At 46.4% G+C, this 21,779-nt stretch overlaps 1 protein-coding gene and 1 pseudogene across 1 annotated transcript in view; one reads left to right on the forward strand and one right to left on the reverse strand.

Moving 5' to 3' along the window:
* Positions 1 to 21,735, reverse strand: part of LOC130291884 (uncharacterized) — an 88,442-nt gene extending 66,707 nt beyond the window's left edge. The window contains exons 1-4 of the mRNA XM_056541317.1: positions 21,695 to 21,735; positions 11,365 to 12,252; positions 5,118 to 5,736; positions 3,703 to 3,769 (exon numbers count right to left, since the gene is read on the reverse strand). Coding sequence (XP_056397292.1) covers positions 3,703 to 3,769; positions 5,118 to 5,736; positions 11,365 to 12,189 — 1,511 coding nt within the window. The 5' untranslated portion in view covers positions 12,190 to 12,252; positions 21,695 to 21,735. The remainder of the gene's footprint in view (positions 1 to 3,702; positions 3,770 to 5,117; positions 5,737 to 11,364; positions 12,253 to 21,694) is intronic.
* Positions 20,131 to 20,222, forward strand: LOC130292160 (U2 spliceosomal RNA; annotated as a pseudogene).
* Positions 21,736 to 21,779: the final 44 nt, after the last annotated feature.

A 21,779-nucleotide genomic window follows, 5' to 3' on the forward strand; every position in this document is an offset into this window, starting at 1 on the left:
ATTGCAGCAGACAGAGTGGCGCCCCCATCAATAGGTTGCTCTAGGCAGCTGCCTATTTTGCCTATAGGCAGAGCTGGCCCTGCACAGGATAGGGGAGAAGTGTCTGATCACGGGGATCTGACTGCTGGTACCCCCGAAATCTCCTGCCCGGCACTCCTTCTCTCTCCATGAATGGAACGACCTCTGCTCTGTGCACAGATTACTGTTGACAACTGCACAAGACAGTGGCCAACATGCTCGTTCCATTTATCTCTACGGGAGAGCCAAAGATACATGAATGCTGTATTTCCAGCTCTCTCATGGCGGCTGCGTGTCAGCCACCGCTTCGTACGGTGGTCGACAGTAATGAAGAGAGCTGGGGTCCCAGTAGTCGGACCCCCTTCGATTAGTCATTTATCCCCTATCCTGTGGATAGGGAATAAGATGTCCAGCCCCGGAGTACCCCTTTCATCCACCTTCTCTTCTCCCTTGGTTGAACTTGAGGGACACTTGATGGACATTTTTTTTTTTCAGCCATATTAAAGGGCTCTCTGCTGTCCCCTATGTCCATTTTAGGAACTGTCCAGAGTAATTTTGAGCCCATGAGGGGACAGCATGCAAAAATATTTACGGTATTGTTGAGACATTCTGAAGGTGGCTTCAGTTTTGGGAACAGACTGGCAGAAAGATCCATCTGCATATACCCAGGGATGATTGTTTTTGGCCACAGATAGTAACAGCATTAATTTCTATTTGAGTCAGGGAAAACCAACGAAGCTCGGTGTCTCATATGGGATTTACCGACTTTATTTCTCCAGCGTCCCATTTTACTCCAGTATGTTACTACGGAAAAGCATGTATCTACCATATGTGGGAAATGCTTCCTTAGGGGAAACTGCATTGCTAAGCGGAGAGAGGACAATGAGGGATACATTGTAAAGTACAATGAAGGCACCCAACGCCATCTGGAAGAGATTTCACAAACTTGTCTGCTGGATAAGTAGAAATTCTGAGGAAGGGAAGACTTCTACACATGAGAATTGCAAATGATTGCAGGGAATATGGTGGATGTGGCCTTCAAATACCTATTTGAGGCCTTCAACATCTCCTACAGGTTAAAGATCCAGAGCAGTGGTCTCAAACTGTGACCCTTCAGATGTTGCAAAACTTCAATTCACAGCATGTCCGGACAGCCAACGGCTGGCTGTCCGGGCATGCTGGGAGTTGAGGATTTGCATCATCTGGAGGGCTACAGTTTGAGACCCCGGTCTAAAGTATATCTAAATCCTGCTTATACAGTGGCCTCAACATACAATAGGGGAGATTTATCAAAACCTGTCCAGAGGAAAAGTTGCTGAGTTGCCCATAGCAACCAATCAGATCGCTTCTTTCATTTTTGTTTGGTTGCTATGATTGGTTGCTATGGACAACTCAGCAACTTTTCCTCCTGACACGTTTTGATAAATCTCCCCCAATATTTTTAACACACAATGGTCTTTTCTAGACCATTGTAACTTGAATCCAGACAATGTACAGACAGTCCAGATCTGCAAAACGTGTCAATGGCCGGAAAATATGACCAATCAGAATGGGAATTTCACTGGTAAAACCTTTGTATTACTGAAGTGCATGCACTGACTGGGTGTCTGGTAGTGCCCCCTACTGTACAGGGAGGTATTATATGTTCTGTACTACTCTTTACCTGTATTACTGAAGTGTATGCACTGACTGGTGTCTGGTAGCGCCCCCTACAGTACAGGGAGGTATTACATGTTCTGTACTACTTTTTACATGTGTCAGAGTTAGCTGCTCCTTTGGACACCAGGTGAGGGCGGCTCCAGTGCCGGGGCCAAAAAATCACACTGCCGCTCAGCCTATTGCCGGCTGAGTCGGGACTTCGCTGCGGCCGGTGATTGGCTAAATGCAGTATGACTTACCGACCAATGGCAACCAGGAAGAGGATCACGGCGGATACCAGAGTGGGTTACCAGAGGCACCAGGGGAGCGAAGGAAGGTATGTATCTCTTAATTTTTTTACTGCCTGCAGTATGGAGGACAATTTTTCTATCCTGGAGTACTCCTTTAAGAAATTCCTGTCCTCTACATAGACAGCGATTTACAGCTCCCATCAGATCTTTTATATGTAAGGATTTGCTTCATCTGTATTGGTTATCTACTTATCTTTCTTTAATCCTCACTTTTTCCTATTTTTGGATGACATTTTGGGGGCTTCAGAACCAATTACCAGGTTTCCATAGAGTTATGATCTCAACATACAATGGTCGTCCTGGAACCAGTTAATATTGTAACTTGAGGGACAGCTGCACTTCAAACCGCTTAACCGGTACTGATAAGACGGATCCAACATAACTGATGGTTGGAAGGCAACCGTCTACATGGTCCGATGATTGGATCCCATCATTCACAATAACTAGAATAAAATGGAAATTAGGAAATTTGTTGTAATTTTAGGAATTGAAATGGGTCAACCCATGTTCATAGGGTTCACAATGGCTTCTTTCCAACCTACTTTATAATTTGATAGGCCACTGTTCATTCCCAATGGTATTATGATTGGTGAGCACTGTCTTTGTGTTGTAGCACCTCCAGGTTTCATCTATATATATATATATATATATATATATATATATATATATATATAAAACTCAACGTGTGTGTGTGTGTGTGTGTATGTGTGTATGTTCCACAAAAACTTTCAAACGGCTAAAGATATTAACATGAAACTTGGAACACATGTTACTTATATGTCAACAACAAACATAGGATAGGTGATTTAACCCTTACTCACCCCATTTGCCAGGGGTGGGCCTTATGTTTAAAGTCCCATGCAAGTCAATGGGAAATATAACTGCATAACTTCTAAACGGCTGGCGATATTTCGATAATACTTGGTTACATGTTACTTATATGTCCACTTAAAATATATGATAGTTAATTTAACCCTTAACTACCCCCATTTGTGAGGGTCGCGGTTTTTGTTTAAAGTCCCATGCAAATCAATGGGAAATGTATGTTCCCATATAACTTCTGTACGGCTGGAGATATTTCAATACCTGGAACACATATTACGGGTCGGGATGGGAGGTCGGGATAGGAGGTCGAGATAGGAGGTCGAGATAGGAGGTTGGGATAGGAGGTCGGGATAGGAGGTCAGGATAGGAGGTCGGGATAGGAGGACGGCATAGGAGGACGGGATAGGAGGACGGGATAGGAGGTCAAGATAAGAGGTCGAGATAAGAGCACGGGAAAGGAGGTCGGGATAGGAGGACGGGATAGGAGGTCGGGATAGGAGGTTGGGATAGGAGGTTGAGATATGAGGACGGGAAAGGAGGATGGGAAAGTAGGACGGGATAGGAGGTCTGGATAGGAGGTTGAGATAGGAGGTCGGGATAGGAGGTCAGGATAGGAGGTCGGGATAGGAGGTCGGGATGGGAGGTCGGGATAGGAGGTCGGGATAGGAGGTCGAGATAGGAGGTCGGGACAGGAGGTCAGGACAGGAGGTCGGGACAGGAGGTCGGGACAGGAGGTCGGGACAGGAGGATGGGATAGGAGGTCGGGATGTGGGGTTGGGATATGACAACAACATATGAGGACGGGATATGAAGTCAAAAGCTTCCTCCTTTGTTTATTTTCCTCCCCAACAAGGATTAGGATGGAAAAACCGGGCAACGCCGGGTACTCAGCTAGTACATTATAAATTACCTGAATACTTTCATGGGCACACACGGGGTGACTCCAGAGTCACTGTCTGAAATGTAGCCACCTGTACCTGCAAAAAGAAAGAGAGCAGAAAGCCTATGAGACATAAGGGTCTGTGGTGGAATATATTCAGAGGGTTCATGAACACAATTAAAGGGATATTCCAGGAACTTTTTTTATTTGACTATGCTACAGGGGCTGTAAAGTTAGTGTAGTTCACAATATAGTGTCTGTACCTGTATGTGACGGTTTTCTCACAATTCTTCTGTGATTTTCACCCCACTATTTATTTTTACCAGCATACAAAATGACTGTTGTCTCAGATTTTTCCCAGCTTGCAATGCAGCCAAGACCTGACTCACTAGTCAGCTGATGACAGGGAGCCTGTCTGCTTCAATGGGTGGAGGGATCAATCTGCAACCTTATGGTGGATAACCCCTTTAAGGGAGTACTGTGGCCAAAATTAACTGATCCCCTATCCACAGGATAGGGGATAAGTAGCTGATCGCGGGGGGCTTGACTGCTGGGACCTCCACCCGCAATCTCCTAAATGGGACCCCATCTCGTTCAGTCAGGAGCGCGTGTCATCTACCCTTCATTAATTTCAATGGAGTGCGTACCATCTACCACACGCACTCCTCACTCAGAGCTGGGTCCCGTTCAGGAGATCGCGGGGGGGTCCCAGCTCTTAAAATATATTATGTTATTATTTTTTTGATGGACATTCCCTTTAAGCCAGGTCAATGGAGGCTACTACGCCACAACAGACATAATTGTGGTGTAAGTGAATATATGTAGTAGTTTGCGATGGATCCAATCCAGCCTTAAGCACACATATATTTGTTTCACTATTGCCCCTGTGGCTACCCCCTGAGTGAGACTGTCATATATTGTATCTTGGATGTGAGGGAGTCTTAAAGGAGTAGTCCATTTAAAAAAAAAAAATATATATATATATATATATATATATATATATATATATATATAATTATCCCCGATCTCCTGCCCAGCTCTCTCCATGAATGAAGTGTGTCGACCACGGTACGAAGTGGTGGCCGACATGCCCCCTTTCATCTCTATGGGAGAGCCAGAGATACACGAGCGCTGTATCTTCAGCTCTCCTATAGAGATGCATGGAGAGGAGTGTCGGCTCCATGGTTGACACAGCTTCCATGGCAGGAGATTGCGAGGGTCCTAGCGTTTGGACCCCCCGCAATCAGACACTCATCCTCTATTTTGCGGATAGTGGATACGTTTTTTAACTGGACTACTCCTTAAAAGGCAGTGTTCCCTGGGAATAGTATACAAAGTAGATCCCCTACAGAAGGAAGATAATTCTCTCTTGTGTAAGCTATAGATGGCTACATGTAAGTCATTCTAATTTAAGGGGTACACATTAAAATAAACAAAATTTTTACCATTACTGGGAAACCTCTTGGTGGTCTTGGGCAGGTCTTTCATTAATCCACTAGGCTTGTTGGGCAACAGTTCTTTCATAATGGTCCCTAATGGATCTGACTTAACTCCAGCAATATTTGTTTGTGATGTGGAACTTTCTTTCATAGTGGTGTCATCTCCGATGGTGAAATCATTTGCGGTGGTGTGATCTCTAATGTGATCTCTGTTGTCCTTGGTGGGTTTTGTGGGGGTGTCATTTCTGATCATCTGTGTGGTGATATAATCCTTGGTGGGCTTTGTGCTGGTGTAATCTCTGTCTGTCTGTGTGGTGATGTAGTGATTTGTGGTCTTTGTAGTAATGTTATCTCTAGTGGTCTGTGTGGTGGTATAATCATTAGTGGACTTTGTGGTGGTATAATCATTGGTAGTCTTTGCGGGAATGTAATCTCTGGAGGTATTTGTGGTTTTGTAATCTCTGAAGGTCTGTGTTGTGGTAAAATCATTGGTGGTCTTTGTATTTGTGTTATCTCTCGAGGTCTTTGTGGTGGTGTATTCTCCGGAGTTCTGTATGGTAGTGTAATCTTTGGTGTTTTTTGTGGTTGTGTAATCTCTGGAGGTCTTTGTGGTGGTGTTTTCACCCTTGGTGTTACGCCGAGCGCTCCGGGTCCCCGCTCCTCCCCGGAGCGCTCGCTACACTTCCCTCACTGCAGCGCCCCGGTCGGTTCCACGGACCCGGGGCGCTGCGTTACCACCTCCGGCCGGGATGCGATTCGCGATGCGGGTAGCGCCCGCTCGCGATGCGCACCCCGGCTCCCGTACCTGACTCGCTCCCCGTCAGTTCTGTCCCGGCGCGCGCGGCCCCGCTCCCTAGGGCGCGCGCGCGCCGGGTCTTTGCGATTTAAAGGGCCACTGCACCGCTGATTGGTGCAGTGGTTCCAATTAGTGTTTACACCTGTGCACTTCCCTATATCACCTCACTTCCCCTTCACTCCCTCGCCGGATCTTGTTGCCCTAGTGCCAGTGAAAGCGTTCCTTGTGTGTTCCTTGCCTGTGATTCCAGACCTTCTGCCGTTGCCCCTGACTACGATCCTTGCTGCCTGCCCCGACCTTCTGCTACGTCCGACCTTGCTTCTGTCTACTCCCTTGTACCGCGCCTTTCTTCAGCAGCCAGAGAGGTTGAGCCGTTGCTAGGGGATACGACCTGGTCACTACCGCCGCAGCAAGACCATCCCGCTTTGCGGCGGGCTCTGGTGAAAACCAGTAGTGACTTAGAACCGATCCTCTAGCACGGTCCACGCCAATCCCTCTCTGGCACAGAGGATCCACCACCTGCCAGCCGGCATCGTGACAGTAGATCCGGCCATGGATCCCGCTGAAGTTCCTCTGCCAGTTGTCGCTGACCTCACCACGGTGGTCGCCCAGCAGTCACAACAGATTGCGCAACAAGGCCAACAGCTGTCTCAACTGACTGTTATGCTACAACAGTTACTACCACAGCTCCAGCAATCATCTCCTCCGCCAGCTCCTGTACCTCCTCCGCAGCGAGTGGCCGCTTCTGGAATACGACTATCCTTGCCGGATAAATTTGATGGGGACTCTAAGTTTTGCCGTGGCTTTCTTTCCCAATGTTCATTACACTTGGAGATGATGTCGGACCAGTTCCCCACCGAAAGGTCTAAAGTGGCTTTCGTAGTCAGCCTGCTGTCTGGAAAAGCCCTGGCTTGGGCCACACCGCTCTGGGACCGCAATGACCCCGTCACTGCCTCTGTACACTCCTTCTTCTCGGAAATTCGAAGTGTCTTTGAGGAACCTGCCCGAGCCTCTTCTGCTGAGACTGCCCTGTTGAACCTGGTCCAGGGTAATTCTTCCGTTGGCGAGTATGCCGTACAGTTCCGTACCCTTGCTTCAGAATTATCCTGGAATAATGAGGCACTCTGCGCGACCTTTAAAAAAGGCCTATCCAGCAACATTAAAGATGTTCTGGCCGCACGAGAAATCCCTGCTAACCTACATGAACTCATCCATCTTGCCACTCGCATTGACATGCGTTTTTCCGAACGGCGTCAGGAGCTCCGCCAGGATATGGACTCTGTTCGCACGAGGCGTTTCTTCTCCCCGGCTCCTCTCTCCTCTGGTCCCCTGCAACCTGTTCCTGTGCCTCCCGCCGTGGAGGCTATGCAGGTCGACCGGTCTCGCCTGACACCCCAAGAGAGGACACGACGCCGCATGGAGAATCTCTGCCTGTACTGTGCTAGTACCGAACACTTCCTGAGGGATTGTCCTATCCGTCCTCCCCGCCTGGAAAGACGTCCGCTGACTCCGCACAAAGGTGAGACAGTCCTTGATGTCTACTCTGCTTCTCCACGTCTTACTGTGCCTGTGCGGATGTCTGCCTCTGCCTTCTCCTTCTCTGCTGTGGCCTTCTTGGACTCTGGATCTGCAGGAAATTTTATCTTGGCCTCTCTCGTCAACAGGTTCAACATCCCGGTGACCAGTCTCGCCAGACCCCTCTACATCAATTGTGTAAACAATGAAAGATTGGACTGTACTATACGTTTCCGCACGGAGCCCCTTCTAATGTGCATCGGATCTCATCATGAGAGGATTGAACTGTTGGTCCTCCCCAATTGCACTTCTGAAATCCTTCTTGGACTTCCCTGGCTTCAACTCCATTCCCCAATCCTGGATTGGTCCACTGGGGAGATCAAGAGTTGGGGGCCCTCTTGTTCCAAGGACTGCTTAAAACCGGTTCCCAGTAAACCTTGCCGTGTCCCTGTGCTTCCTCATGTAACCGGTCTCCCTAAGGCCTATATGGACTTTGCGGACGTTTTTTGCAAAAAACAAGCTGAGACTCTACCTCCTCACAGGCCTTATGATTGTCCCATTGACCTCCTCCCGGGCACTACTCCACCCCGGGGCAGAATCTATCCTCTGTCCGTCCCAGAGACTCTTGCCATGTCTGAATACGTCCAAGAAAATTTAAAAAAGGGCTTTATCCGTAAATCCTCCTCTCCTGCCGGAGCCGGATTTTTCTTTGTGTCCAAAAAAGATGGCTCTCTACGTCCTTGCATTGACTACCGCGGTCTTAATAAAATCACGGTTAAGAACCGCTACCCCCTACCCCTCATCTCTGAACTCTTTGATCGTCTCCAAGGTGCCCATATTTTTACCAAACTGGACTTAAGAGGTGCTTATAATCTCATCCGCATCAGAGAGGGGGATGAATGGAAAACGGCATTTAACACCAGAGATGGACACTTTGAGTATCTGGTCATGCCCTTTGGTCTATGCAACGCCCCTGCCGTCTTCCAAGACTTTGTTAATGAAATTTTTCGTGATCTCCTATACTCCTGTGTTGTTGTATATCTGGACGATATCCTGATTTTTTCTGCCAATCTTGAAGAACACCGCCAGCATGTCCGTATGGTTCTTCAGAGACTTCGTGATAATCAACTCTATGCCAAAATAGAGAAATGTCTGTTTGAATGCCAATCTCTTCCTTTTCTAGGATACTTGGTCTCTGGCCAGGGACTACAAATGGACCCAGATAAACTCTCTGCCGTCTTAGATTGGCCACGCCCCTCCGGACTCCGTGCCATCCAACGTTTTTTGGGGTTCGCCAATTATTACAGGCAATTTATTCCACATTTTTCTACCATTGTGGCTCCTATTGTGGCTTTAACAAAAAAAAATGCCGATCCCAAGTCTTGGCCTCCTCAAGCGGAAGACGCCTTTAAACGACTCAAGTCTGCCTTTTCTTCGGCTCCCGTGCTCTCCAGACCTGACCCATCTAAACCCTTCCTATTGGAGGTTGATGCCTCCTCAGTGGGAGCTGGAGCTGTCCTTCTACAAAAAAACTCTTCCGGGCATGCTGTTACTTGTGGTTTTTTTTCCAGGACCTTCTCTCCGGCGGAGAGGAACTACTCCATCGGGGATCGAGAGCTTCTAGCCATTAAATTAGCACTTGAGGAATGGAGGCATCTGCTGGAGGGATCAAGATTTCCAGTTATTATTTACACCGATCACAAGAACCTCTCCTACCTCCAGTCTGCCCAACGGCTGAATCCTCGTCAGGCCAGGTGGTCTCTGTTCTTTGCCCGATTTAATTTTGAAATTCACTTTCGGCCTGCTGATAAGAACATTAGGGCCGATGCTCTCTCTCGTTCCTCAGATGCCTCTGAAATTGAACTCTCTCCTCAACACATCATTCCTCCTGACTGCCTGATTTCCACTTCTCCAGCCTCCATCAGGCAAACTCCTCCAGGAAAGACCTTTGTTTCTCCACGCCAACGCCTTGGGATCCTCAAATGGGGTCACTCCTCCCATCTCGCAGGTCATGCGGGCATTAAGAAATCTGTGCAACTCATCTCTCGCTTCTATTGGTGGCCGACTCTAGAGACTGATGTGGTGGACTTTGTGCGAGCCTGCACTATCTGTGCCCGGGATAAGACTCCTCGCCAGAAGCCCGCTGGTTTTCTTCATCCTCTACCTGTCCCCGAACAACCTTGGTCTCTGATTGGTATGGATTTTATTACTGACTTACCCCCATCCCATGGCAACACTGTTATTTGGGTGGTCGTTGATCGATTCTCCAAAATGGCACATTTCATCCCTCTTCCTGGTCTTCCTTCAGCGCCTCAGTTGGCTAAACAATTTTTTGTACACATTTTTCGTCTTCACGGGTTACCTACACAGATCGTCTCGGATAGAGGCGTCCAATTTGTGTCTAAATTCTGGAGGGCTCTCTGTAAACAACTCAAGATTAAATTAAATTTTTCTTCTGCATACCATCCTCAATCCAATGGACAAGTAGAGAGAATTAACCAGATCTTGGGTGACTATTTACGACATTTTGTTTCCTCCCGCCAGGATGACTGGGCAGATCTTCTACCTTGGGCCGAATTCTCGTATAATTTCAGAATCTCTGAATCTTCCTCCAAATCTCCGTTTTTCGTGGTGTACGGCCGTCACCCTCTTCCCCCCCTCCCTACCCCCTTGCCCTCTGGTCTGCCCGCTGTGGATGAAATTTCTCGTGATCTTTCCACCATATGGAAAGAGACCCAAAATTCTCTCTTACAGGCTTCTTCTCGCATGAAGAGATTCGCAGATAAGAAAAGAAGAGCTCCTCCCATTTTTTCCCCTGGAGACAAGGTATGGCTCTCCGCTAAATATGTCCGTTTCCGTGTCCCGAGCTATAAGTTGGGACCACGCTATCTTGGTCCTTTTAAAGTTTTGTGTCAAATTAATCCTGTCTCTTACAAACTTCTTCTTCCTCCTTCTCTTCGTATCCCTAATGCCTTTCACGTCTCTCTTCTTAAACCTCTCATCCTCAACCGTTTTTCTCCTAAATCTGTTCCTCCCACTCCTGTTTCCGGCTCCTCGGACATCTTCTCTGTCAAAGAGATCTTAGCCTCAAAAAAGGTCAGAGGAAAAACTTTTTTTTTAGTGGATTGGGAGGGTTGTGGTCCAGAAGAGAGGTCCTGGGAACCTGAGGACAATATCCTGGACAAAAGTCTGATCCTCAGGTTCTCAGGCCCCAAGAAGAGGGGGAGACCCAAGGGGGGGGGTACTGTTACGCCGAGCGCTCCGGGTCCCCGCTCCTCCCCGGAGCGCTCGCTACACTTCCCTCACTGCAGCGCCCCGGTCGGTTCCACGGACCCGGGGCGCTGCGTTACCACCTCCGGCCGGGATGCGATTCGCGATGCGGGTAGCGCCCGCTCGCGATGCGCACCCCGGCTCCCGTACCTGACTCGCTCCCCGTCAGTTCTGTCCCGGCGCGCGCGGCCCCGCTCCCTAGGGCGCGCGCGCGCCGGGTCTTTGCGATTTAAAGGGCCACTGCACCGCTGATTGGTGCAGTGGTTCCAATTAGTGTTTACACCTGTGCACTTCCCTATATCACCTCACTTCCCCTTCACTCCCTCGCCGGATCTTGTTGCCCTAGTGCCAGTGAAAGCGTTCCTTGTGTGTTCCTTGCCTGTGATTCCAGACCTTCTGCCGTTGCCCCTGACTACGATCCTTGCTGCCTGCCCCGACCTTCTGCTACGTCCGACCTTGCTTCTGTCTACTCCCTTGTACCGCGCCTTTCTTCAGCAGCCAGAGAGGTTGAGCCGTTGCTAGGGGATACGACCTGGTCACTACCGCCGCAGCAAGACCATCCCGCTTTGCGGCGGGCTCTGGTGAAAACCAGTAGTGACTTAGAACCGATCCTCTAGCACGGTCCACGCCAATCCCTCTCTGGCACAGAGGATCCACCACCTGCCAGCCGGCATCGTGACACTTGGTCTTTGTGGTAGCGTAATCTTTGTTGGTCTTTGTGGTTGTGTAATCTCTGGAAGTCTTTGTGGTGGTGTATTCTCCGGTGGTCTGTGTGGTAGCGTAATCTTTGTTAGTCTTTGTGGTTGTGTAATCTTTGGAAGTCTTTGTGGTGGTGTATTCTCCGGTGGTCTGTGTGGTAGTGTAATCTTTGGTGTTTTTTGCGGTTGTGTAATCTCTGGAGGTCTTTGTGGTGGTGTATTCTCCAGTGATCTGTGTGGTAGTATAATCATTGGTGGACTTTGTGGTGGTATAATCACTGAAGGTCTTTCCTTGAACACTATAACTTGTCTGGATTGGGGAGCTTTGCTTGGTCTCTGTCTTTTTGAGGGGGTTAAACTTGTTTTTTAGCTCAACTTTGTTTTGCTCAATCTGAGTTCGTAGAGTTGGAAGATGAAATAAAACCCCTTTTTGAGCATCTAGGTAATCTTTCCGAGCCCACGTTGGCACAGGTATGGCTTGATCCTTGATAATAACAGCATTGCCACTTTGCTGAGATGTTTCTTCTTCCTTTCTTTGATTGTTTTGCGTTTTCTGATATTTCACCTTGGAAAGGAAACCATCCGGTGACCATTTTGGAGGAGATGCAACATTTGGAGAGTTTGGTGGGAATCCAATTACAGGGGATGGTGTCTTCTCCAACCGTGGTAACTTCTGCAGTGATCCATTCCTTCTGCCAAGGTCAGTAGCAAGGCTAAAGGCATCTGGATATTTCCGGCGGAGATCATTGTAAAATCCATCTAGTGTTTTGTTGTTATTGCTGGAAACATCCATCAACATCTTTCTCAATGTGTCTTCCTAACCCAGATCACAGTGTTCTGGCATGGTACCAAAACACTTTACCTTCAGGAAAAAAAAAGACGTCTTATTTGTAAGGTTACATTATCTTACTACCTACAGGCAACATTTATTGACAGGTACATCAGCTCCGGTAGGTTTCACTAAATATGGTGCTCATCGTGCCAGCCGTTCAATATGATTTCCAAGGGCACTTTCCCAATGTATCCATGTGAGATACTAATGTGGAATCATGCAGAACAATATTTGCAGCCATTAAATCGCCTGTCATTTTATAAAGGGACATCTACAGGAATATGTATTTTGGAGAGATCTCATAGCCATGCTTATTCACTCAGAGCTGTGAACAAAGTGGTTTTCACACTGCGCTCCCAGCTGATCTGTGGATGCATTGAACAGCATTCTGAACTATGTTTTCCATCAGGGGTAGAGGGGATAATACACACGTTGGGTCTTATGTGTATACTGTAGTGTGTCCATAGATCAGCCTATATCAAAATGCACCACTTCACCCTCATAGCTTTCCCTTTTCAGATCCATAGAGTAGCCTATGTAGTTGCTTTGGGCCCCTGGAGAGAGGGACCCAACTCAGGTCAGCTTTATCCTTTGTCTGTATAGGGCCTGTGGAGAAGGATCGGCACTAAAACTTGCTCATAAATCTGTCCGAACACATTAGGTAAATAATAGCTGGCACTGGCCAACCATCTAATATGTATAAAAGCCTCCTGACACTTCCCAAAAGCAGATGTTAGGGGAAAGAAGGGTTGGGCATGTGGGACTTCAATTGCCTGATTCTTTTGTGTAAAGGAAAGCTACTGCCAGAGGAGTCTGGCAGTGGATTTCTCCCCTTTCCCCATTGAGAACACATGTACTCTTGGCCAAGCGTGCTTGTAAATAGGGGGATCAGCATAGATAGGTGTTGGCCTAACGAGTGTTTGGCTAACAGCTATGTTGTGTGTATGGCAAGCTTTAATGGGTTATGCTGCATTCACATCACATTTGGGGCATCCAACACCCGTGCCGTACCCCATTCCTTTAAATAAGCCCGATGGAGTCAGCTAGTCAGGTAATTTTTGGACCGTATCCATATTTGCTGCCAGACCGGAAACCGCAGCAGACTACGGGTTTCAGTCCGACAACAAAATACTGTTCAAAAATTACTCGACCAGAGTCACTAGCTGATTCCTTCCAGCTCATTGAAATCAATGGGGTATGACACGGCTGCCGTATGCCTTAAACATGATGTGAATGTAGTCTTATAGTCTTAGGCTGGGTTCACACTACGTTTTGTCCCATACGGGAGCGCATACGGCAGGGGGGAGCTAAAACCTCGCGCTCCCGTATGTCACCGTATGTGCTCCCGTATGTCATTCATTTCAAGGAGCCGACCGGAGTGAAACGTTCGGTCCGGTCGGCTCATTTTTGCGCCGTATGCGCTTTTACAACCGGACCTAAAACCGTGGTTGACCACAGTTTTAGGTCCGGTTGTAAAAGCGCATACGGCGCAAAAATGAGCCGACCGGACCGAACGTTTCACTCCGGTCGGCTCATTGAAATGAATGACATACGGGAGCGCATACGGTCACATACGGGAGCGCGAGGTTTTAGCTCCCCCCTGCCGTATGCGCTCCCGTATGGGACAAAACGTAGTGTGAACCCAGCCTAACCCAGGATTCTTCCTTTCTTAAAGAGAAAAAAAAAAAACAGGTTGTGTGTGGTATTAAAACTCCACTCCATTCACAATGGAACTGAACTGCAATACCACACGCCAACTGACGGCTAGAGTGGTGCTGTTTCTGGAAGAAATCAGCTGTTTTTCTTATCCTGGATAAGCTCTTCTCCTAAGTTGTTTGTGAACAAAGGTTGTCAGGGCATGCTGGGAGTTGTTGTTTCGCAACAGCTGGTGAGCCACTGGCTGGAGACCATGGTGGAATAATATAATATGCCATTAGGCCACCATAAACTATACCCATATGCAATGCTGTGGGTCTCATTCGAGACTAAAAGTCACCAATAGTAATAGCATGAGTACAACCTTAACATTGGTGCCCCCTTTAGTGCATGTTGGGATATGTTCTAGGTTAGTTTAGTTAAGCGGAACCAAGCCAGTAGGTTCCAGAGTGCCAAACTGGTTATATATATACACTATATATATATATATATATATATATATATATATATATATATATATGCATGGCCTGCCCAGTGGTAATAGTTGTAGTACTGTTACAGAATACATATATATATATTGAAGGCAAGTGTTTATATACATACCTGGCGTCCTCTCTAAGTGATGGTGGAAGAAGATAGATTGTGGTGGGGGCTTGCATTTTCTGTACCAAGCTAATTTTCGGTCTAGGTGCTGTCTTGTAACTTACCGTCCAGGTTTTCATTTAGCTCAGGTGAGTCCTCTGACCGTGGGTGTGATTTAGTCAGTTATGGGGTGTGATTGTTTTACACTGCTGTCATGGTTGCAGCTTTTGGACAATGGCCTGGTATGATGAAGACTCACTTTCCTCTGGAGGTTTCCATACTTTTGCTATTAGCCTGGGGACAAATATTGATCTTCAATAATAAAGCTGTAGGACCATGCAATGGGCAATTGCTTAAATTACAATTCCTGGCCCCATGTCTATCATAGTCCCAAATATAATGTTTACATGGGCTTAAGACAGTGGTCTCTAATCCATGGACCTCCAGCTGTTGCAAAACTACAACTCCCAGCATGCCCGGACAGCCATTGGCTGTCCGGGCATGCTAGGAGTTGTAGTTTTGCAACAGCTAGAGGTCCACAGTTTGGAGATCATTGGCTTAAAGGCTCAATTATATCAGTGGTCTAAATGTGTGCTCCTACAGGTGCACACCCTTCATAGGGTCTATCCAGGATTTTTTTTTTTTTTAAATGGCTGCTTTCTTCCAAATACAGCACCACACCACACCCGCAGGTTGTATATGGTATTACAACTCGGCTCCATTCACTTCAATAGAACTGAGCTGCAATACCACACACAACCTGGGGACAAGAATGGCACTGTACCTGGAAGAAAGCAGCTATGTTTTGGTTTCTAATGCTGGATAACCTTTTCAAAGGGGTACTACAGAGAAGTCAATTTATCCCCTATCAACAGGATAGGGGATAAGCGTCTGATCGTGGAGGACCCGAATGCTGGAACCTCCTATGATCTCTTGTAAGGGCGTAGGGGCTTGGAGTTCAGGTTGTACCCCCCCATAATCAGACACTGTGGATAGGGTATAAGTTGACTTCCCAGAGGTGCCCCTTTAATTCTAGCATCCTAGGCAGTTGGCATGTAGTTTACCCTTTAAAGGAGTATTGCAGGAAAAAACAATTGTATATATATATATATATGTGTGTGTGTGGTAGCCCTTGTGGGGTGTATAGTAGGGGGGATGTTGTGTCGGTATATGAGGGGTTAATGTTAACCCTATAGTTCGTGACGCCAGGCTGGGGGCTAATATGCTGAGGTAATTCTCCGGCCTATCTCCACCCTTCCCAGTAACGATAGGTGCATGAAATGACTGAAGGTCCACAAGGAGATTTAACTTGAACTTGAACAACTTTACTTAAGTGCTTACGGTACATCCAAGGCACAGGAACAGTCTAATATAACAGTCCTTATATTGCTCAGTGACTGACAGTTGTTGCGGACCTTGAGGTATTTAGAAAGTCTCTGAATTTAGGGTAGACATTGCAGATCCGTCCGGATTTAGGGGTTAGATTAGGTCCGGTGATGCTGCAGAGTGTCTGGGGATTGATACACTCTCGATTTAGTATTGATGAGCCGTCGCCCCAAGGCTCAGGCCTAACTCACTGCGAGAATAGCTGCGCAGGTCCTTCTCGGTTGACAGCCCAGGAACAAGAGAGATGCTTACTGCTTGGCTGCGCAGGAACAAGAGAGAATAACTATTCATTTACATTTATATAACTATATTTACATAAACCTTGCATAAATTACTGGTTTACTAGATGGAATAGAGGTGAAAAGGGGTAGATTATACAACATGGACCCCTACGTCCTAGGGACTCTGGCTATGGGGACCCATACACATAAAGGGACCGCATAGGATGCGGTACCGGGACACTATATATATATCTCAACTGGCTCAAGAAAGTTAAACAGATTTGTAAATTATTTCTATTAAAAAATCTTAATCCTTTCAATAATTATCAGCTGCTGACGTTGAGTTGTTCTTTTCTGTCTGGCAACAGTGCTCTCTGCTGACATCTCTGCTTGTCTCAGGAACTGCACAGAGTAGAAGAGGTTTGCTATGGGGATTTGCTTCTAAACTGGGTGGTTCCCAAGACACGTGTCATCAGAGAGCACTTAGACAGAAAAGAACAACTCAACTTCAGCAGTTCAAAAGTACTGAAAGGATTAAGATTTTTTAATAGAAGTAATTTACAAATCTGTTTATCTTTCTGGAGCCAGGACCCCCACGCTGTAATTTTTTCTACCTGCTGTCATGAACACGATGTCGCTAAAAAATTCTGTGTCTGGTTGTCAGAGTTCAGACTGGAGGATTAAAAATCTGCACCAAAATCTGTATCTACAGTGGGGCAAAAAAGTATTTAGTCAGCCACCAATTGTACAAGTTCTCCCACTTAAAAAGATGAGAGAGGCCTGTAATTCATCATAGGTATACCTCAACTATGAGAGACAGAATGAGAAAATAAAATCCATAAAATCACATTGTCTGATTTTTAAAGAATTTATTTGTAAATTATGGTGGAAAATAAGTATTTGGTCACCTACAAACAAGCAAGATTTCTGCCTCTCACAGACCTGTAACTTCTTCTGTATGAGTCTCCTCTGTCCTCCACTCGTTATCAGTATAAAAGACACCTGTCCACAGCCTCAAACAGTCACACTCCAAACTCCACTATGGCCATGACCAAAGAGCTGTCAAAGGACACCAGAAACATAATTGTTGACCTGCACCAGGCGGGAAAGACTGAATCTGCAATAGGCAAGCAGCTTGGTGTGAAGAAATCAACTGTGGGAGCAAATATTAGAAAATGGAAGACATGCAAGACCACTGATAATCTCCCTCGATCTGGGGCCCCATGCAGGATCTCCCCCTGCCCCTGTGGTTTTTAAAATTATCACAAGAACTTGAGAAAAAAATCCAGTACCACAAGGGGGGACCGAGTGAATTACCTGCAGAGAGCTGGGACCAAAGTAGCAAAGGCTACCATCAGTAACACACTATGCTGCCAGGGACTCAAATCATGCAGTGCCAGATGTATCCCCCTGCTTAAGCCAGTACATGTCTGGGCCCATCTGAAGTTTGCTAGAGAGCATTTGGATGATCCAGAAGAGGAATGGGAGAGCGTCATATGGTCAGATGAAACCAAAGTAGAACTTTTTGGTAAAAACTCAACTCGTCGTGTTTTGAGGAGAAAGATTGCTGAGTTGCATCCAAAGAACACCATATCTACTGTGAATCATGGGGGTGGAAACATCACGCTTTGGGGCTGTTTTTCTGCAAAGGGACTAGGACAACTGATCCATGTAAGAATAAATGGGGCCATGTATCGTGAGATTTTGAATGAAAACCTCCTTCCATTAGCAAGGGCATTGAAGATGAAACATGGCTGGGTCTTTCAGTATGACAATGATCCCAAACACACCACCCAGGCAAGAAAGGAGTGGCTTCATAAGAAGCATTTCAAGGTCCTGGAGGGGTCTAGCCAGTCTCCAGATCTCAACCCCATAGGAAACCTTTGGAGGAAGTTGAAAGTCTGTGTTGCCCAGCGACAGCCCCAAAACATCTTTGCTCTAGAGTAGATAGATAAAATTGATAAGTAGCTGATTGCAAGGGGGGGGGGGGGGGCGTGGGTGGTCGGAGGGTCTGACCGCTGGGGCCCCCCGCAATCACAGGGATGGGACCCGGCGCTCAGTGAGGAGCACGTGCTGTAGGTGGCAGACGCTCCATTAATTTCTATGGGAGCGTCGAAAAGAACCGAGTACAGCTCTCGCGATCAGCTTCTAATCCCCTATCCTGTGGAGTTCTCCTTTAAACCCCAGCACTCCCAGAACTGTATTATTGGCTTCAGGTTTAGGTTACACCATACTGGAATTTCCCTCACTAGGAGGCAGTACATCTATATATCACCAACCATAATAATTGTGCTTCTGTGAAAAGGGTACATCGACAAAGGCTGAAAATCGCCACTGCAGGGGTCTCTGCGCTCGATCAGAACAGGCCTTGTTCAATCATTGAATGTAGTCATCTAATTTTTCCCGAACGTATCCAACTTTTGGTTTGGAATGAAAATCCTGGTCTGCCACGTTTTTTAGTCTGTGCCAATAGTTAGTTTAGTTCAGAAAATGACCTGAAAGCTGTCACAAGCTGAATAATATGATTGAACGGGGCCTGTGCCGATCCAGCACGGACACTACGGCAGCCGATTGTGAACTTCCTAAAATCGACTTTGAACTTGTGATGTAAATGCAGCCTACTTTGGAGGTCTGATCTGAACGCAATGGGGGACATTTATCAATGTTGGTGTGCAGTAGTATAGATTTTACCCCCGTTTGCTTGGTGTATTTTTTACACAGTTTCTCAAAATGTATTAAAATGGTGCACAGACTTAATAAATTTTGCGCAATTATAGAAACTAGTGAACTGCAGAGCTAGGTTTAAAGGGGTACTCCGGTGAAAACCTTTTTTCTTTTAAATCAACTGGTGGCAGAAAGTTAAACATATTTGTAAATTACTTCTATTAAAAAATCTTAATCCTTCCTGTACTTATTAGCTGCTGAATACTACAGAGGAAATTCTTTTCTTTTTGGAATGCTCTCTGATGACATCACGAGCACAGTTCTCTCTGCTGACATTATTATAATAATAATAATAATAACACTTTATTTATTGTTGTCCTTAGTGGGATTTGAACCCAAGTCCCCAGCATTGCAAGGCATCAGTGCTAACCACTGAGCCACCATGCTGCCCTTAGCACACATTTGCCATGCACAGTTGCTAAAATGGACAGAGATGTCAGCAGAGAGCACTGTGCTCATGATGTCATCAGTGTTCCAAAAAGAAAGGAATTTCCTCTGTAGCATTCAGCAGCTAATAAGTACTGGAAGGATTAAGATTTTTTAATAGAAGTAATTTACAAATATGTTTAACCACCAGTTGATTTAAAAGAAAAACATTTTTCACCGGAGTACCCCTTTAAGCTTTGTGCTCTGACATATCTGTACGTATCCTATTAAATGGTGTAAGTTTGCCAAAAGAAATAGGCTTTGCGCAGAAAAACCTTTCTACATTTAATTTGCGCAAATAATAAATACTTTAAAGATGTTCTACCGAAAATTGCGGAAACAAATTGTGCAAAAAAAAAAAATGCAATTGCAAAAAATTGGCAGGGACATTTAAAACATTAAAGTGGTGTAAAGCCAATGATAAATGTCCCCAATGTGTGTATGTTTATGTGTATATAGGGATCTCTCATAGGGATATATAAAAGGGATCTATCATAGGGATATATCGTAGAGATATATGTAAGGGATCTAACATAGAGTTATTTAATAGGGATCTATCATAGGGATATACAAAAGGGATCTATCATTTGGGTATATCACTGGGACCTATCATAGGGATATATCATAGGGATCCATGATGCTTTTGGTTTGGCCCATTAGATCCACAGTCATGTCAGGACTTGTGACTTGTATGGAGCCTGAATTACTGTCCTCTGAACCTGGCCTTATATGGATGCCGTAACCAGTATACCAGTAAATGGTGCCATTCTGAGATGACATTAGGATCGCTCACTACGCTATTCGCTAATATGTAAAATAGAGCCATCTTATTGTGCCCACAGTATTTGTCTATAGGGTCTCCTCTGAATTTTGTATTTGACAAGGGTCCTGTCCTTTTGTAAAACTACAACTCTCAGCTTCTCGGCCTTCTGGCTAAGATCAGGTGTAGTATCTGTTCTGATCAAGTGGTTTAGTCTTTGGCCATTGATGTAGGATGGATGCTTCATGGAGGGGGCAGGTGTACTGGGGCGTGACGGGGCTGGTTCTGACGAATCAGCTCGACGGCTGTCCTGATGTGACCGGTTTCCTCCGGGTCTCGCCATGAGGTTGGGGGTGTAGAGCCGAGGTAATTCTGTGCCTCGGGGAGTGAACGCACTGCACCATTACTCTTCACCTTTGTAACTCACCCTTGGTATCACGGCCTTCTGGCTAGGATCAGGGCAATTTTTATAGAACCGGATGGATGATCGGGCAGTATATCTGCACTCGTCCACTTATTTATAATTTTTTTGTTTGTCACTGTGCCACGTTTGTGTCTTTATTTGTACACAGGATTCGCAGGATGCGGTAGCCCTTCTGGGTGTCCCTCCTGGCGGTCTAGGGGAGGTGTGTGTGGCCATTAGGTTCCTCACCTCCCTGCAACCCCTGGGCATCTTGGCTTCGGTCAAGATGTCATCAGTATACGGCTCCTCGGCTGATACCTTGGTTAATGCCTAGGTTGAAGCCAGGAGCATTTTGGCTCCTTAGTAGCTTCGGCGAAAAGGGTAATCGAACCTGGATCCTTGCAGGTGCCTTCTGGCCCGGAGGTGAAGGGTAGGTTTGTTGGGGGGGCCTCTCTCCTGTTGGAGGAGGGCTTAACGATAGACCTCATCCTTTGTGCACGTTTTTTTTTGTGTGACACGTTTGCACTTTTTCTTGCACTATGGGAGATAGAGAGCACTTGCCTCGGCTCTTAAAAAAACTACAACTCTCAGCATGCTAGGACAGCCAATGGAGTTGTAGTTTTGCACATGGCATCGGACGCACTTTATTCATGGCATCACCACCCACTCTCTACTGCCAACCTGGCCTATCTTGTGCGCACAGCAAAGGGATCGGTGGTGCCCAGCGTACATACATTGGCTTCTTTAGGAATCCAGCCATTGGTCAAGCATCGTTATGACTGCCCTGACAGGGAACTGGTGAACAGCCTGGGCTCCCCCACTGAGGAGCGCCCATGACATAGGCCTGTGGTATATCTCCAAGTAGTGCCAAGAATCTACACGGAAATTCTCCATTCCATGTGAACAGGGTTTCAGAAACCCTATTTATGTGCATGGAATGCACATTGTTGTCGGATTTGGTGCAGAACCTGCAACATGTGTGAACAGGGCCATAGAGGGCCACATGGCACCCCTAGTGTCTCAATGCAAATATCTTTAGCTCTGCAGATCTGATTGTGGATAGGGTATGTCTGAAAACAACGCCCCTTCTGTCCTCAGGCTGTGTGTGGTATTACAAGTTGGCTCCACTGACAGAACTGCAATACTACAAACAACCTGTGGACAGGATTGGTGTTGTTCTAGGGGAAAAAAATCATATATTTTTTTTAAATTATCCTGAATAGCCCCCAATAAAGGGCTCATAACATTTTTTGTAGAGTCTTTGGATACAACTATGACATAATAACCATATAATGTATATATTATAGTTATTACAGGGATCACTGAGAACCCTCCATGACAGGATTCACCCGCTCTGTGACGCATCTGCTGGGTGCATTTAATTTTTCTGTCATTTAGT

Source organism: Hyla sarda, chromosome 9 (genome assembly GCF_029499605.1).
Source record: "Hyla sarda isolate aHylSar1 chromosome 9, aHylSar1.hap1, whole genome shotgun sequence".
In the NCBI taxonomy this organism is placed as follows: domain Eukaryota; kingdom Metazoa; phylum Chordata; class Amphibia; order Anura; family Hylidae; genus Hyla; species Hyla sarda.